The sequence below is a fragment of the Dermacentor silvarum genome, unplaced genomic scaffold (assembly GCF_013339745.2).
Source record: "Dermacentor silvarum isolate Dsil-2018 unplaced genomic scaffold, BIME_Dsil_1.4 Seq7607, whole genome shotgun sequence".
NCBI classification, from domain to species: Eukaryota; Metazoa; Arthropoda; class Arachnida; order Ixodida; family Ixodidae; genus Dermacentor; species Dermacentor silvarum.
The window spans coordinates 17,779-35,134 of record NW_023606736.1 but is presented as its reverse complement, the minus strand read 5'-3'; the positions used below and the strand labels follow the sequence as shown (position 1 = coordinate 35,134).

The window sequence follows — 17,356 nt, the reverse complement described above, 5'->3', positions numbered from 1 at the left end:
GGTTATGTGGTTATTTTCTGAGCTCACGGGAAACCTACCTACAATTATGTAGAACATGTTGCTGCATGCTTCTGGGTCATAAAGCTGTTCATTAACAAGCTGCCTTCTGAGTCACTTTCTGTTCATGGGTCACCAGTGGTGCTTAGGCTTATTGCTATGTTTAGTTATGACCAGGTGATGGTGAGCCTATTGTGGTGAGATCTGCCAGTGTGTATTAGGGAAACGGTCTGACATGGGCAATGTGGGGTATGTGCAGAACGAGGATCGCAAGATGCGGAGCTACGCAGTGGTGCCACCGATCCTGGTGGACGTGCGGTCGCGGCGTCCACGCTACCTGAACCGCAATAGCCTGGTGGAGGACCTGTCGGCCGAGTACAAGGATCGCCAGATGCAAAACGTCTGGACCGACCAGGAAAAAGAGATCTTCCGTGAGAAGTACCTCCAGCACCCAAGAACTTCGGCGTCATCGCCTCCTACCTGGAGAGGAAGGTGAGACTGTGGCACTACTGCTGCCAGCTTTACGAGAAGTCACCGTTTCAATTTACAAGCTCGTTTTGCTTTGCCTGATCGTTTGTTTCATTCTTGCTAAAATTCGTTCGCTGGCAAAAAACCGATCACTGGAAAAAGATAATGTACTCGTGTCAGTATGGTATGTCCATCTTTCTGAATTCCCAGCACAGGTATTTCGTTTAGTATGTGACCAAAAATTGGTTGCTGCTTTACTGTGTGCAAGTGTTTGCCTTTTGTACTGTAGAAACTCGTGGAAATACTTCAGAAAATAACTTGAGTTTTTTGTTATCTCCATGAATATGTGAGAAATTGTACGAGATGGAGACATACCAACTGGGTAATACTATTCTGGGTTGCTTGCAGTGAACTTGTTAATGGGGGGAATCAATTGGCTGCCTTCTGAGGTGTGGCGCTCTCCCGTCCCTGTGTGCGCAGAGTGTAGCAGACTGTGTCCAGTATTACTACCTGACCAAGAAGAGTGAGAACTACAAAGCAGCTGCTGCGCAAGCACAACGTTAAGAAACGCACAAGAGCCATGGTGAAGGCTCCCGTTCCACTGCCTCTCAGCCCCAGCCGGTGACAAGCTCATTGCCCGTGCGCAACCCCCTGCCTTCGAGCAGTGGTGGCAGCACAAGCACACCACTGCCAACACCACAGCCACCATTACCACCACCGCCGCCGCCACAAGTTCTACGGCTGCAACGACCAGCACTGGCGTGACGACCGCCACCGTTACGGCAACGTCGACCACCACTACTGCCACCGCAGCAACCACCACCAGCGCCTCCGCTGCCGCAACCACTACCACCACCACTGCACCCACCACGGAGAGCAATGGCGGTGGCCGAAGCGAAGACAAGGCTGCGCCCTCGGCGGCAGCACCGTCGAGGAGCGGGTCTCCATGCCAGGCATCTACGGCCACACCACCTCCAACACAACCTCAGGCCAACGGCCCTATTGGTGAGGAAGCCAGCAAGCCACCATGCATTGTGGACACCATTAATGGGTGAGTTTCCCTATTTCATTCTGAAGGTAACCTGAATGTTTGCTTGTAAATGCCACAAAGAGAAAATGTCTGGCTATGCAGAAGACTAGCTGAGCAAGAAGAAATTAAATACAGAATCCCTGAATTCATCATGCTGTTTTATGCATAAGTTAAAATAGTCGCAGTTCCACTTTATAGAGTTGAAAGTGTAAATTTCCTGTAATGCTACCTCGCTCACTTTTGGAGGGGTGTTGTTGGGCTTAAATTGATGTGAGATTATTCGCTGTGGCATTTAGTGAACTTATGGTAGCCACTGTTAAAGTAGTGCAAATGACCCCGATTGTAATTTCGTTTTGTTCACTTTCCAGTTTGAAGACGCCAATGTTGGAGAAAGTTTCTGAAAGCAGTACAGCTACTTCAACGGAGGGTAAAGGTTCGTGCATATATTCACCTCATCACTTTGAAGCCGCGATGACTTAAATTGGCGCAAGGATGCAAGAATGCTTTGACCTTGTGACACTAGTAAGCATTAATAGCATACGAAAAAGAAAGTGGGGAGGTGAGAATTATAATTGCAATATGCTTTCTTCAGACAAGAGTGTCATCTGAATATTGTGTCGCTGGGTTATTTGGTTCATGTTAACACGAGAACAGCCTGGACTTTATACCAAAGGGAAAGGATGCATGCTGAATTTTTGCTGAGTCTGTGTACTACCACTTGAGAATGATCTGTGAAAGGCTATGCGTGTGAGTTGACACACGAACCTGGATGTTGTGCAGGAGGAGGTGGAGGAGAGACTGGACTTCCGTGCATGGTGTGCCAGTGTCGCTTGGAGAAAAGTGGCCAGTGGCGACCCCTAACCAAGGCAAACTGCCACATGTACGGTCTCAAGGACACGGACCTGGTGCCGGATGCGCGTGTGTGCGTCAGCTGTCGGTTCAAGACCGTGCGCCAGCGCATTGCCCAGTACGTCCGCTCTCCCCATTCTTGGTTTCTGGCCACCTCAATACCTTGGCACAGCTGCTGTTCTCTTTCCATGCGATGCAGTCTGGGTTTGCTGGGCTTTTCATTGTTAAGGGTGGGGGGGACTTAAACCATTATGCACTCTTTTTCTAGCCTGTGTAGCAGGAGGCCTGTGCAGGTTGCAGGAGATCTTGTGTAAATGGCTCCAAAGGCTTTGTTATCATGTTTTAAACCTTAACTAGAGAAACCATTGTGTAAGAATCTGTGCTTGCACATGTTCAAGTTGGTGGTTCTTTTTTTTCCATGGGTTGTATACTTTCCGCCACAGTATCTTGAATTAACTATGCACCAACTCGCCCATCATAGTACTCTGCTAAAACACATCTCATTACAGTCGCCCATTGATAATTTGAATATGCTTGATTATTTGGACAGCTTTGCAGTGCCGGTAACTGTATATCTGATAATTTGATATGTCCGTGTTCACTATATCAAGGTGTGAATCTTTGTGGACTTTACTGGTATGACAGGCATGTGCCGAATCTGACATGAGCAGGTGCACAATCACATGTACACGATGCTTTGTGCGGCTTTGCATGGCTGGAGAACAATGGATTGGCTTTTCTTTCGTGTTAATCATGGTGGCTAGGTTTAAGTCTTCCCTGAGTGCAAGCTCTGCCTTGTGAACTGTGCAGGTGCCCAATAGCGACATGCAAAAGTCCCAAGCGCAAGATGAAGAGGCTACGGCCACTTCCTGCGAAGTGGGCGGAGTTGGACAAGGACCTCAAGGAGTCTATCAGCAAGGAACTACGTATGTTTCCTTCCACATATTGCTGTCGTTTAGATCTGTAGTTCAGGACTGCCAAGTGTAACGCCTCTGTTTTCATGCACTTTGTCATTCGTGCCTTAGTCAACTCTCTAGATTTTACCAGTAGTACTTAATCTTTGAGGAACCAACCTGCCTAAACATCAGTCGCTCCAGTCATATTCAAGTGTGAATGAAGGCTGTCGTCAGCGTGATTGAAGGCTGTCGTCAGCACCCTCAAGGTTGTTGTGGACCCTCAAGGTTGTTGGGGAGATTGATAATAGCGGTTTTACAACAGCCTGTTTATAGCAGGGCCAGTAAAAGTAAAAGGTACCGGGCAGGGTTCATACACCTCGAAATCCTTGACCACCCTCCAATTTGGAAAAATAGATTCAAGGGTCCTGAATGTCCTTAAAAATAAATGCACTCCTTGAAAACTGGTGTTGGGGCAGCTTTTCAGCATTCCAAATAACAATTTCCACATAACGCTGTGCCATGGACGCTGTCTACTGCGAAACAACCCTGAAAGTGTCGATAAACGATTGCAATGTTGCACGTCCACTGCCACCAACGACAGGCATATTTAAATCACCGTTGCCATCATGGCGCTACACAAAGCCAGATCAGGCGACCAAACTGCCACCATTTTGTAGGTTGACTAGCCGGTTCATACCGCAGCCATTGTGGCTAGATTTTCGAGCCATAGTGTCTAGAAATGCCTGGTGGAAACTAAGTTTCAGTCATTTGGGTTTAACACGATGAGCATCTTTGGCCGAAGTCTGACACTACTAATTGCCATACCAGAAGGCAGTCAACATCATTACAATGGGAAAGTCAACTTGGAAAAGTGATCTGAAGAGCTTGAAGCGTGTGTCAACTCAGCGGCTGCTTAGCTCACTATTTTTCAGTGTTTTCCCCCTCCTTGAATTTTGGCCTTCGGCATCCTTGAAATTTTGAATTGTCCTTGGAATTTTGAATCAAATGTTCAGTACAAACCCTGGTGGCAGGACGAGTGACAGACAGTTGATGGTTAGGGGCACTTGCTCACCTGTTGGCACCACTTTTTTCTTTGTCTGGCACATGCCCCAAATTATTGGTTTCATTTCTTTTGCCCAGCACTCTGTATTACTTCCACTTCAACACCATCGTTTAACTGAAGGGCATCGTCATCCTTCGCTCCCAGGCTTAGAATCTGCTCTTCATTGCATTGGCTCTTCACTTTAGAGCCTTTTAGTGAATATAAGCTCATCAGCAAGCTGGTGACTTGCTGAGGAACTCTGGTTGAAGGGTAGTGTTTACTTCAAACGAGGGAGAATGCTGCCTGTGCTAGCCAAAGGAAAACTTTTTAGTGCAGGCACCTATGTGAATACAGCTGTATGAGTTGTACACTTTCTATTTAGCTTCTTGGTATCAGCATCATTCTCCGTAATTTCTTGCTACCAAGATCTGCTGTCTTTGCTTCTTGTTTGGCATGAAAGAAGCCAGTGACATTGCTTGTTGTTGCAGTGCCGGTGTGTATTTGGCATGTTAACCCAAGGTTATAGCAACTGAACATACAGTTTTCTTTGCTGCATGGATAATGTCCCACATTGTGGTAAACTTGTATTCCTTTGCCCACCCCCTCTTGTGTCTGCACTGTTAGAATTTTCGCTTTATGCCATCTGATGGTGTTACCGTATTTACTCGTTTCTAACGCGCCCTCGATTGTAACGCGCACTTGTTTTCCGTGGCGACAAAAAAAAAAAAGTCTTTTACAGTACCGCGCACCTCATGCTTTCAAACAGAAATACAGCTTTCTCTCATTTGCAAAAACAGATTTTACTATTTTATTGCTATAATGGACACTCTGGCGCATTTCTGCCGTCACTGTCACCGTGCTCTAGGTCGTGTATTCGCTTACTAAATAATTAACAAGCACGGTGTCATGCGCGCACAAGCAAACATGGAACACATCTCGCTCGTTGACCACGGAATGAACTGTCAAAACGCTCGAGTGACGAAGCGCGGCAAGTGAATTGACCTTCGTACTGTCATGCCTCTTGCTTCAACGCGACCTATAAGCGGCGAAAACACGGCGTGCTACTGTCTTTCCCAGTTGCAGATTGCTTTCAAGATAGGGCCAAGGCGATTGTATCGCGGAAGTGGATCGTCGCAGATTACGTCCTGCTTCGGTCCACTGAAACTGCGGAAGTGGATCGTCGCAGATTACGTCCTGTTTCGGTCCTCTGAAACCGCTCCACATGCTTTGCTGGCGAAAATCCTCTCCTTCTGTTTGCGCCAGTCCTGAACGTCCGTGATAAGGCCCGATTTCCGTCCGTCTCCGCATACATCATCACTTTCCTTTTAAATGCGGCATCATGATGAACTCAGTACTTCATGCTGATCTAGTAGACACAGAGAACGTGAAGACAGACGGTAAACTATTGCTAAGCACGTGTACTGCAGCACATGGAGGTTGCTACGGTAGCTAGGCTCGAGAGTAGCTAGGCTCAACGCGCATGCGAGGTGGCCATTTTGAAATGCCGACGGCTATATGGTAACGCAGATTAAGGGTCGTACTAGATTCTAATGCGCGCGCAATTTTCGGACCTGTTTTATCGGGAAAAAAAGTGCGCGTTAGATTCGAGTAAATGGAGTAAGTGCACTGACAGTTCTATACAAAGCTGCAAGCAAAGCCTACAGGGCTTTCCTGAAAGTTTTGCCAGTTCATCGAAATCGTGTAGGGTACTCAGAGGCATGATCAGTTGAGAAAGGTCATATGCTTTGCTACGAGACATGCCGTAGGAGACTTTTCCAGCTATGTCATTGCAGTATGTAGTGCACTAGCAGCTCCACTGTGCAAGGGATAGCTGTCTGCACACACTGGGGTTATGTAAATGCGTTACCTTTTCCTGCAGTTTCAGTGAGCTGAAGCACATCTGCACCTGTTAAGTGGAAGCAGGTACTTGTCAGGTTTATGAACGCAAATTTCTGGCGACTTTCTGACCAGAAATGCTGGTTATGTTCCCGTTATATTGAAGAGTTTTGCTATTGACATGTTGCGCACTTCGTGAATACTGCAAAAATGACTGTATGCCAAGATGGAGATGAGTAAATTAACACTGTCATGCAGCTTTATATGCTCAATATTTGAAGTCTTATTAGTTTTCACATTTTCTTAGTAATGAGATCAAATTTTGTACTTTGTTTCCAGCCTAAGTAGTTCGCATCAGTATTGATCATTAAGCAAAATAAAAAAAGCTGTTGCTGAGTCTTGTGCTTGCTCCTTTCAGCACGTTCCGGGTAAGCATAGTCCGAGTAACAAGCAGGCTGCCTCGGTGCATGCGTTTCTCCAAGCTCGCATTTGCTTTTGACTTTTCAGAAATCCCAGCCGGAATCCAGAAATGCTGCTCGGCGTGCTTCAACAGGATAGCGAGAAAGCTGGACCCTCATCCTCCGTCGGAGGGTAAGGGGATTGTTCTCGCACTTATTTTGCTCATTTTCGTGCCTTCTGTGGGGCCTCGTCTGGCAACTATATGAAAAGGCACAGGGCTGAGAGCACACTCGATTTCTATCGGCTGTAATTGATCGTCGTGCTATTTGCTGACATGCTGCCCTAGCAGTGGGGTGGTCTTTGCCACATACTCAGTAATGCATTGATAGATAGATTTAGCTGGGGAGTGGTTCGAGTATAAGTGCTTTCTGCTACTCCATTTCACTTGTGTATGGACCAAGGTGCTATGAATGCTAAAAATTGATTGGAAAAGAAGAAATGACTATAAACAAGGAAAAAAACGAATAGTGGATGATGTAATGTCGTGAGAGCTTGGCAAGCAAAATAAGGGTGGCGGATATCAAATAAGTGACGGAAGCGTTGTACATTGCAGCACAGCATTTTCTAATTTATTTGGAATGCTAGCTATTCTGCTGCCTTATAGATAATGAACTGGAATCTTCTGGTCGTCAATTGTCGTTATGTCTAGATAGCTCTAAAGCTCTCCAGCAAGTGTGGCTGCCACCAGATCTATCTCCAGGGTGAACGCTGTGTGCTTCAAGACAACTGGGGTGAGTATTTTCTTTGCCAGCGCTAAATTTTTGCTTCTCTCGGCAAGTGTAGGCGCAGATTACATGTAGTAACTAGACGAATGTGCAGGACAGCTGCAATCGAGGCTCCCGAAGATTCTTGGATCAGTGCATGTTTTGTTTTGCCTCTTTTGCCCTCTTAATTATCTCATACAGTCTCACCAGATGAGATTATCCACTTGTGCAACACCAGTGCAACATTATAAATGTAAATTTCTTGGTTTGGTTTCATTCACTCACACACAAACTGCTGGTGACTTCAGTGTACAAACTACTTACTACTGCCCAAGCTTACATTGCACAAGCAAAGCATTCCGAGTAACCTATGAGATTGCTTAGGACGTAAAGTTCTCGATGCAAATGAAAATTCAAACTTGGTTCAAGCTATCTCCTGAGGCATTTAGTGTTGTCATTGGTAGTTGAGGGTGACATGTGAATGCTGCAGTATGTGACGCTGTTACATTGTCCCGTGTAAAATGAGTGTTCAGCTGCCGCAGTAGTATTTGATGCAATTTATAATGTAGATTTTGCCAAGCAATGAAAAAAAATATATATATAGTCCTACTGCTAGCACGCTTCCTTTTATCTTTGCTTTTACAGACGGACGTACAATCATAGCAATCGAAGCACGTTGTCTACAAGCTTGGCCATCTGTTTGTTGTGTGGTTTTTTTTCCCGAAGTACGTTTCACACAACTTTCTCGGCTTCGCACTCATGCTACAGTTTTGCCTTTCCAATTCAAATTGCCATTGCAATTGCTTTCTTTGAAACTGCAGCTGTTTTCAAGCTCCAAATATGCACAGCAGTCGCTCACATTTGGAAGTCAAAATGACCTTTCCCCCCTGAAGAATTGATATATTGGAAGGTTTTCAATTAATGCAGTAAAAGAGCAAATGATTACCAAAAGAACTCGTTTTTAATGTAACTGAGCCTTCTATGATGATGCAAAGCACATTTCACTGCCTTGCCAATGCCATATCTGTCAAGGGAGCACAGTGATGCTGCAAGAAATTATGGGGCATCTGTTCAAGAGCGCGGTGGTAATCTAGACTAAAACTGATGAACGACATAATCAAGCGCGGGTGTCCAGCTGATAAGTAACTCTCTTAGTAACACTGCAGAGCAAATACTGCAGAGTCGTTTTTGTGTACAGTTGATTTCACGGAAAACAGGCGATACAGCTGGTGTGGCAGGCCTCTCTCTCTCTCTCCGTCCCCCTATGTGTGCCCTCTGGATGACAACACTGAGTGGACATGCTTTCAGTGGGACTGAGCATAACGAGCATTGCAAGCGGCAATCCAAGCATGCGTTGTGTGCCTCGGCCATCATTTCATATGCAGGCCTCTTGTACGTACTGCGTGCAAGGGGCAAAATCACAAGCAGCTTGTGACTGCGCTGATGTCCTAAAGACAGTGTGCAACTGTAGAGTAGTGTCTCAGACGAGGCGTGCACTGTTGTTTTGCAGCTGAAATGATATTTAGTGTCAAGCTTCGTGTCACAGATTGCTTGCAGCGCTTCTTTATGGGATGCACATGTGAGAAAAATGGCTTTCAATACGATCGAAGCATCCCACTGCAGTGGTCAAAGCAGGTCTTGCTGCATTTCTATAATACTGACCTTGCGAGTACAATAACCTAACATTTCGTATGCTGATTGTGCTGCTCAACGGTTATGACACCCAGTGCCTAGGCGTACCTGATATTGCAATGCGACTGTGATCTGCATGGCACGAAGATTTGCTCTCATCTCCGAGCTTGGTGACTGAGCGTGCACATGTTGTTGTGTTCAATGTGCAGACGGCTGGGACAGCTCCCGGTGGACCGAGGAAGAGATGGAGATGGCCAAGCGCCGGACTTCGGGAGTACGGCACGGACTGGCCCGCCGTGGCGTCGGTCGTCAGAGCAAGTCCAAGGAGTCAGTTGCCGGAACTTCTACTTCAACTACAAACGAAAGCTGGGGCTCGACGAGATTGTGCGGACGTTCCGCGAGGTGCGTGCGTGTGTGTGCGTGGCTCAGAGCTGCTGGCGTGTGGCCGATCACAGCTCCTACACTGCGTGTGTGTCTGTGTGTGTGTGTGTGTTGTGTGGTGGCAGGCCTGTATGGCAGTTTTGGTCTTTGATGTTGGCCTCTGTCATTGGAAGATTGGTGCGACTTGTTCGAGCCTAAACCTTCCGCATCTGTGAACCTAAGGCAAATGTCCCTTTGCAAGTGTGTCGGATATCGTTGTTTGGTGTGTGTGTGTGTGGAATGGGTGCTGGGAAGACGTGGACGCAATCCAGTGGTTTGGCTGCAGGACAGCATATTTTATGCTGTACACGAAATGCTCCAAAGTTGCTAAAACTTTGTGGCATTTATATAATGAGCTGTGCTTGAAATGATTTCCTGTACTAATACATTTCTAGGCAGTCTGTTTTAGCGTGCCTTGTACGTTGTATTGCCATCATTTCATTCTTCAGATTAGGGCCAATTTTTAAAATCGGAATCTCTTCCTTTTTACATTTATTGAAAAGTCCAAGTTGCAACACGCAATATTATCTCAAAGATCAATTGGCGTGATAGGTGGATGATACTACAATAAAGCAAAAGATGCCTTGTTACATTATTCCAGCCTAGCAATCTTTCAGAAAGTTTTAACACCACCTAGGAAAGTACATGTCCTCTCTGTTTGAGTTGAAGTGATGTGCTGTAGTGTTTGGGGGGGGGGGGGGGGCGAGGGGGGGAGCTCAGTCAATTTACTCCAAGTTATAAACCTCCAGCCAGTTAGTTTTAGTTTCACTCTTGGCTGCTGCTGTGTTTAAATATAGTGTTTGAATGCTCCTTCCTCTACCTCGTGAAGTATGATGTGAACACACCTTGTCTGTGTGCAGAACACTCGAGTATGCAGGCAGTTATTCTTCTGTAGCCACAATTTTTTTCCCAATCTATACACATGTTCTTTCCTCCCACGTAGTTGACAAGTGCACTGTCCTTTATCTGCGTAGCTTCTCTGACACAATTGGGCATGTATAGCTCTACGTAAAAGTTGAATTACGTTGTACTTGTGGGCTAACAATGAACAGTGTGGCAAGTCCTCATCATCTTGGTGAATTGCAGAGTGCAGAAATAGACAGAAAAGACGGGACGACATAGTGTGCTAACTTGTAACTTTGTCCCTAGCAAGACAAAAGCGTATCGCTGTGATCTCGAATCACCCCTTTATTGTGCTAGCCAACTGTAAATAACTGTTAAGCAGACTTCTATAATTTGGCTCCAGATTATTGATTTTTTTTTTTTTTTTTTTTGTCAATTCGATTCCAACCGAAGGTTGCAGCCGGCACCCATACATTTCTTTGGGCGCGCACGTCTGTTGTCTCAAATGGGATAAATGGCCTTTGTTGAATAACTCGAACTTGACTGATCAGCACACTCACTCCTGACCTCAGTAGTCACTACTATAGCATTTGTGGTGGAGCTTAGGGGACAGTGAATGCGTTGAACATACTCCATCTCCTGCCAAGAAAACATTTTCAGCCTGTTCTAAAAGCATATTCAAGTGAAAACGGCAGCTCATAATTAATGATTGCAGTGCTTGCACAGTTATAATGCGTCTTTTTTTTTTGCCAAGAGTATTGTCTGCGCATAGCAGTCGGATACAAAAACAAAAACAGTGTTCATACAGTGTTCACTACATTTACAACAGCCTACTGTTGAGAAAAGTAGAAAGATACCTATCACGAAAGGGGTCAGGCAAGGAGACACAATATCTCCAATGCTATTCACTGCATGCTTAGAATTATTCAAGCTCTTAGACTGGGAAGGCTTAGGAGTGAGGATCAACGGCGAATATCTCAGCAACCTGCGTATTGCAGATGACATTATCCTATTCAGCAACAATGGGCACGAATTACAGCAAATGATTGAGGACCTTAATCGAGAAAGTGTAAGAGTGGGGTTGAAGATTAACATGCAGAAGACAAAAATAATGTTAAATAGCCTGGCAAGAGAACAAGAATTCAGGATTGCCAGTCAGCCTCTGGAGTCTGTAAAGGAGTATGTTTATCTAGGTCAATTATTCACAGGGGACACCCTGATCACGAGAAAGAAATTTACAGAATAAAAAAAAATGGGATAGAGTGCACACGGCAGGCATTGCCAAATCCTGACTGGGAGCTTACCACTGTCGTTGAAAAGAAAAGTGTACAATCATTGCATTCTACCCGTACTAACATATGGGGCAGAAACTTGGAGGTTAACAAAGGAGCTCGAGAACAAGTTAAGGGCCCCAGAAAGAGCGATGGAACGAAAAATGTTAGGCCTAACGTTAAGAGACTGGAAGAGAGCAGTGTGGATCAGAGAACAAACGGGGATAACCGATATTCTAGTTGAACGGGAAAAATGGAGCTGGGCAGGCCATGTAATGCGTGTAGAATGGATAACCGGTGGACCATTAGAGCTACAGAATGGATACGAAGAGAAGGGAAGCGCAGTCGAGGACGGCAGAAAACTAGGTGGGGTGATGAAGTTACGAAATTTGCAGGCGCAAGCTGGAATCGGCTAGCGCAAGACAGGGGTAATTTGAGATCACAGGGCTCTCGCCTTCGTCCTGTAGTCGATATATATATATATAGGCTGATGATGGTGACTGTCGGATCCATCTTAACCAGTGTCATTGCCATCACAAGATAATAAAACAAGTTCTTGTTTTGCTGAGACGAATTAACCATTGAGCAGAAGTCTACTAATAGCGTAATGCTTTGCTCTCATCATTACACGACTAAGTTTCTCTTCGCTTGGCACCCAGCCTACTGGTTATCTGCTCTGTGCTTTGTTGCATAACAGTAGCATTAACTGCGGATTGTCTGTGGCAAATACCGGTGGTCTAACAGTTTGTCTGCTCTGCTGCCTCTTGAGCGACTACTATGGGGCAGGTTGTGTAATATGGACATTTCTTCACTTGATGGTGGGCAGTAGTGCTGGGCAGTCTCTTCTTTTGACCCCAGCAACGGCTGTGCTCAAAAATGAGCTACGTGCCGAGATGCATTGCTATAAAGGTTGCAAAATTACTCTACATAAATGGCAATCTTTCCCCTGGCATTGGGACGTAAGGCCACTGCACTGAAAGCTCTCTCCAAGCTCTTGCTATTTGCATGTGCATTGATTGTGCATGTAGAGCTGACACAATGGACAATTGGTTCGAGCTTGTGCACTTACTCCCAAGTTCTTTTGTTTGTAGGCTCGAGGCGGTAAGGAGGACGGCAAGCGGCAAGTGACAGACGATGAAGACACTGGCGAGACAACTACGAGCTGTGAGGAGGACAACGGTGCAGACCACTGTAGTAGCGACACGGCAAGTGCCTGTAGTCCATCAGGCAAGCAGATGGAAGAAGGTGAGACTGCTCTTGGCTCTCATTTACCATCTTTCACTTTTTAGGGGGAAGGAAATGGCACTGTTGCTTACATCACACTTGTCTTGGAGCTGAATAATTCTGTATACAGTGTAGCCTCGTTACTATGAACACCACATTAACGAAATTCAGAAATTCTCTGCTGACTGCTCATAGTGTCAATGTAAATATATTTCAGTACTGCGAACTTCAGAATAACAATCGTTATTCAGTTTCTGTATCATGCTCTGCCCAGACAAGTGTCACCTAGCAATGGAGGCGTCTCTTCCTTCTATCGTGCTTCTTTCTGCGGCTGTACTAGCTACGTGCACGGAGAAATGTTCGCTGCCTCTCGTATCACACCACGTCACAAGGCGGAATGATGGGTTGGAATGTTAGAAGGTAGCGCTATTGACCCTTTTCGCGGGAGCAGTTTGCTCTAGAGGAACAAGATGGCGCTTTTGGCCGTGCGCCATACGTTGCCTCAGCGAATGCGCACGAATACGAAAGCATTACTGCTTCTGCCCTGCTACTGTACGATCAGCTGTCGGAAAATGCAACTGGGTGTGCGCCAATGCACTGTGCCCAATTCATAGTGCAAAATGTGTAACAATAAAGGGAAGACGTGTGCGCGCTAGTTCGCTGCAAAAATAGAGATTCACATAATGAATGGAATCAACCTGTGTCGCCGCTGCTACCTAAGGACTGTCTTGTTGCCACCCTTGGCGCTGCACAGCTTTCCTCAAGGATAAAAACATATAATTCATCCGCCTGCGCTGTATAGCTAACCTCCAAAGAAAGGACTTCGGAACGTCGGCACTTGGGAGTGAGTACCGCTCGTTACAAAATGAAGTAGTGCCACTTACTGGCATAGTAAGTTTCCCGCACGTTATCTACACACATCCACCCTTACTCGCACGAAAACTTACGCCCACCCTATCGCCAACATGTGAGTGAATAGGCACACACTTGAATCAATGTGCCGAAGCATGAGTGACAGCGACTGCACCGACAAGACGCGAATGTTGGAAGCTGAATGTTTTGTGACGGTCCACAGAGTAAGCGGGAGACTAGCGATAATACGTCTTTGCTACGAGCCACGGCAAAGTATACATTTAAATTCCAAGCCTTTGTGCACAGCAAGAACAAATTCATCGCAGCAGAGCACACACGTGAGTGATTACGCTGAAAATAAACAATCAGATAGTGGCTGCACCGAGAAAACTTTACCGAGTCAGAAATATGACAAGCTGGCTGGTCCAAAATGTTTGCCAAATAAAGAACGCAGAGCACACTGATCCCGATTTAATTCATAAGCGGAAAGTTTAGACAGCTTGGAATACATTTCTAGCCCCGCTTTTAGTACAAGCTCCGTATACGCTGCTTGTGCTGTTTGGACAAGGCGTAATGAGCTCTAAAAGCACTTGCATGTCCTCTAAAGCTGTGGCCAAAGCTTCGTGTCGTGCACACAGTCACCGTCTACGATATGCGTCGAAACAGAGGTTTGCTGCGCCACACCGACGTCACGCGCTTGCATTGTAAACGCGGAGGCAACGGAGGCGGCTGAGGCAAGCAATGGACGCGTCACCACGTGATCAAACATGGCAGCGCCCACGGGAGCGCCGCGAAAAGGGTCAATAAGTAATGAAAACCGAACGTGACCGTAGCCAATTGGCTGAGCGAGGTAAGCCTTCATGTGCCTGCGTTGCACTCGTCTTGTTATCCTCTGCAATATCACAATATAGTAGGGCGAGCATCATTTTCCCTTGCAGGCAAACCGGATGAACGAATCGATCTGTAATGACGACTGTTAAGATAGAGCAAACTCTACCACGCGCACCGCTGTTCGCGTTTCATTTGGTTCCGATAGCACATCCGGTTCCGCCGCACTGTGCAATAATACTCTCCCTATACAACAATGTTTTAGCTTCTGTTTTATTTTTATTTGCTTTAGGGACGGGCAAATGGTGAAATTGAGGTTCAAAGCAAATAGTTCAAATGGTATACTATACCACATATTGCAGTAAAACCTAGTTAATTCGAATCTCACGGGACCGCGGAAAAAAAAATGTCCGAATTAACGGAATTATCAGGTATCCAGAAAACAATAAGCAAATGCTTACTACGTCAACACGCTTTTATTAGTGGAATGGATGAGCATATCCTTTTGCTGTCTTGCAGCGGCGATCTGGCTGCCTATTCAGGAGCGCCGAATAATTCGAATCGAAACGAATAACAAATAGAGAATAATTCAATCAAATAGTTTAATGCCAAATATTCGCCCAACCCTAATTTTCTTGCTTTCAAATAAAAGAGAACCACTACAGAAACGAAAATATTGCATGCAGTGTAGGGGCGAGCATCATCGCAGTGCGGTCAAACTGGATGTGCGCCTGTCAGTAGTGATGACTGGACGGTGTGCACCTTCAGTTTTACTTCGGCCATGCGCTTTCCATTTCATTTGACGGCGATAGTACAGTGCATGTAGTAAGTGAGTTAGTTTTTTCCTAGTTCCTTTTGACACAGGGCAGGCATTTTAGGTGCCACAAGAGGGACCGAGAGATATCTGGTGACCCCATCCCACACAATATTGTACGCTGACCAAGCGTTTCTTTTGAATCCTCATTCTCCGCAACCCTCCTCGGTGTAGTAAAATTCACCTTTGCTGTCACAACAGCTGATCTCGCTGCGAAGTTGCAGTCTTCGTAGATGGCGACGCTGCCTGCGCAGCAGTGGTAGCAGACAAGGCTCCAAAGGGACTGAATTAACACAGCAAGCTGGGCGAGTTGGTAACTGAAGATGTTTCTTAGGGGGTGGGCAGCGCTCGTATCGTCTCTTCCTCTGTCCTTCGTCCGGGTAGCGCTGCCCACCCCTAAGAAACATGTCCAAAGGGACACCTTCAAGTTGTGTTTGCTCTCCTAATTGGCCATGGACGCCTGTAGCTTCCACAGTGCTGAGAGGAACTACTGAAACGGTGTAGTAGCGGAGTATGCGAATCCTCACCCGGTTTTGCATCCATGTCCAAAAGGTCTTTTGGCAGCGTGCACGTTTTGGGCAGCAGCTTGGCTTGGTTAGGTCGTACTCGGCAAGCCAACATGCCGATCCCGCGCGATAGCACCGATCGCAAGGTGTGTGTATTTGCGGCAGTGCAGAGAGCGTGTATGTAATTGTTCTCATGCTTCAAATCGGTGTGGCAAGATGTCCACAGGTCAGCAGATCCGCAGGAGATCTGCAGGAGGAGACCCTTTGCAGACTTGTCGGAGGCACCCTGCTTGCATTTCTTTTGCATAGAAGTGATCACAATTTTTAATGCATTAGCATTAGGAGTGTCTAAGCGTAAGGAATCCGCCTTTTGCATTGCGCTGTGGCGCCACTTTAGCGAGCTCCGCAAGAACAATATGTACGTCTTCGGGGCCCCGCGGTAACGCAGAGGCACGCTGCAAAAAGCGAGCTGAAATGGGTTTGTGCATTTGTCAGTCGTTGTAATTTTTCGTTTTGTGTGAGTGGCCGCTTGTTGGACAGATGCCTAGGCCGGCAATGACTCTGGTGCGACTTACAACTGCAAGTCGTCGAAATATGACGACGGGTGATCTGAAGTGAAGGCGCGAAAACGACAACGAACGAAGAGAGAGCACACACACACACAGGGCGCCGTCCGTCGTCGTTTTCGCGCCTTCACTTCAGATCATGCTTAACCAACACGCCCACTATCCATCCTAATGACGACGGGATTTCGTGCAGCTACGCCGACAAAACCAGTCACCGTGCGATGTGCCTCTGAACGAATACATCGCACCGTAACATGATTGACACAGCGCCTACGCTTGTATTACTGTTATTCATATTTATTCATACCGAATATGAGTCCAAACATGCTTAGAAGCTGAAATGCACGAACGTGAGCACTCGCCAGCCTGCCCACAACAGTTTAAGCTGGGTTGATTCCGCTCAGCGGAGGTTAGCCGTATCGTATATAGCAGCCGAGTTCATGCATTTGCCACTGTTAGACCTGCAGTGAACGTACGCTAATAGGATGATAAAACTGCTTTTATAGCTGGATCTTCACTACAGTGGCCATAGCTCTTCGAAGGGGTGAAACTGCGCCCAGAGTATTTATGCAACGCAAGAACGGCGCATTTGTTTACATCGGCCGCTACGGCCACCGCTCACACGAAATAATGAGGAAATGTTACAAAGCATATATGAACACTTCTCATGCACATATCAGAAGCGATCACACTGAGACGAGAAGGCTTGAACGTCCCGGGCACATCGAAAACGGCGACAACGACCACCTACCCGCACTGGCACGCGAAAATGCCGATGCCCGCCGTACTCGTGTGGCAACGAGCGGTGTTGTTGCTTACGATGCAGTATCGAAAGGGCCATGACTTGTTGCCTGTTTAGCATAAGAGGCAAACTGTGTTTTCATAACTACTAAATCTGGCAGCATAAAAATACACTATCCGTAGTTGCACTTCGTTCATGGAAGTGCCGGCGACTGTGACCGACAGCCTTTGTTCAAGAACGGTGCCTGTACCGCGGTATTAGCACTGCGCCGTGTTGTCCTTCCCACTCTCTTGTGTGTGCATCGTACTATGCTAAGAGTGGTTCACTTCAAGTCGATAAGGTCAGTACGGAACTATATAAGCAGTTTCCTTCGTTGT

The 17,356-nt window shown here is 46.4% G+C and overlaps 2 protein-coding genes across 2 annotated transcripts; both read left to right on the top strand.

The window, feature by feature from the left end:
* Positions 1 to 1,153: 1,153 nt before the first annotated feature.
* LOC119435497 (uncharacterized) lies at positions 1,154 to 6,798 on the top strand. The gene is made up of 5 exons (XM_037702337.2): positions 1,154 to 1,516; positions 1,864 to 1,928; positions 2,276 to 2,462; positions 3,155 to 3,270; positions 6,626 to 6,798. Exons 2-5 carry the CDS (start codon positions 1,877 to 1,879, stop codon positions 6,781 to 6,783), a joined length of 513 nt encoding a protein of 170 aa, XP_037558265.1. The 5' UTR covers positions 1,154 to 1,516; positions 1,864 to 1,876; the 3' UTR covers positions 6,784 to 6,798.
* Positions 6,799 to 7,056: 258 nt separating this feature from the next.
* Positions 7,057 to 13,134, top strand: LOC125941973 (nuclear receptor corepressor 1-like). Its single transcript, XM_049659853.1, has 3 exons — positions 7,057 to 7,061; positions 9,123 to 9,315; positions 12,539 to 13,134. Exons 1-3 carry the CDS (start codon positions 7,057 to 7,059, stop codon positions 12,734 to 12,736), a joined length of 396 nt encoding a protein of 131 aa, XP_049515810.1. The 3' UTR covers positions 12,737 to 13,134.
* The last annotated feature ends 4,222 nt before the right edge of the window (positions 13,135 to 17,356 follow it).

Excerpts from the sequence above, each read along its gene's own strand:
- LOC119435497 (XM_037702337.2), top strand. The coding sequence starts at position 1,877 with ATGTTGGAGAAAGTTTCTGAAAGCAGTACAGCTACTTCAACGGAGGGT. Across the intron at positions 1,929-2,275 it reads TACTTCAACGGAGGGTAAAG|GAGGAGGTGGAGGAGAGACT; the intron begins GTTCGTGCATAT and ends GATGTTGTGCAG. Across the intron at positions 2,463-3,154 it reads GTGCGCCAGCGCATTGCCCA|GTGCCCAATAGCGACATGCA; the intron begins GTACGTCCGCTC and ends TGAACTGTGCAG.
- LOC125941973 (XM_049659853.1), top strand. Across the intron at positions 9,316-12,538 it reads TTGTGCGGACGTTCCGCGAG|GCTCGAGGCGGTAAGGAGGA; the intron begins GTGCGTGCGTGT and ends TTTTGTTTGTAG.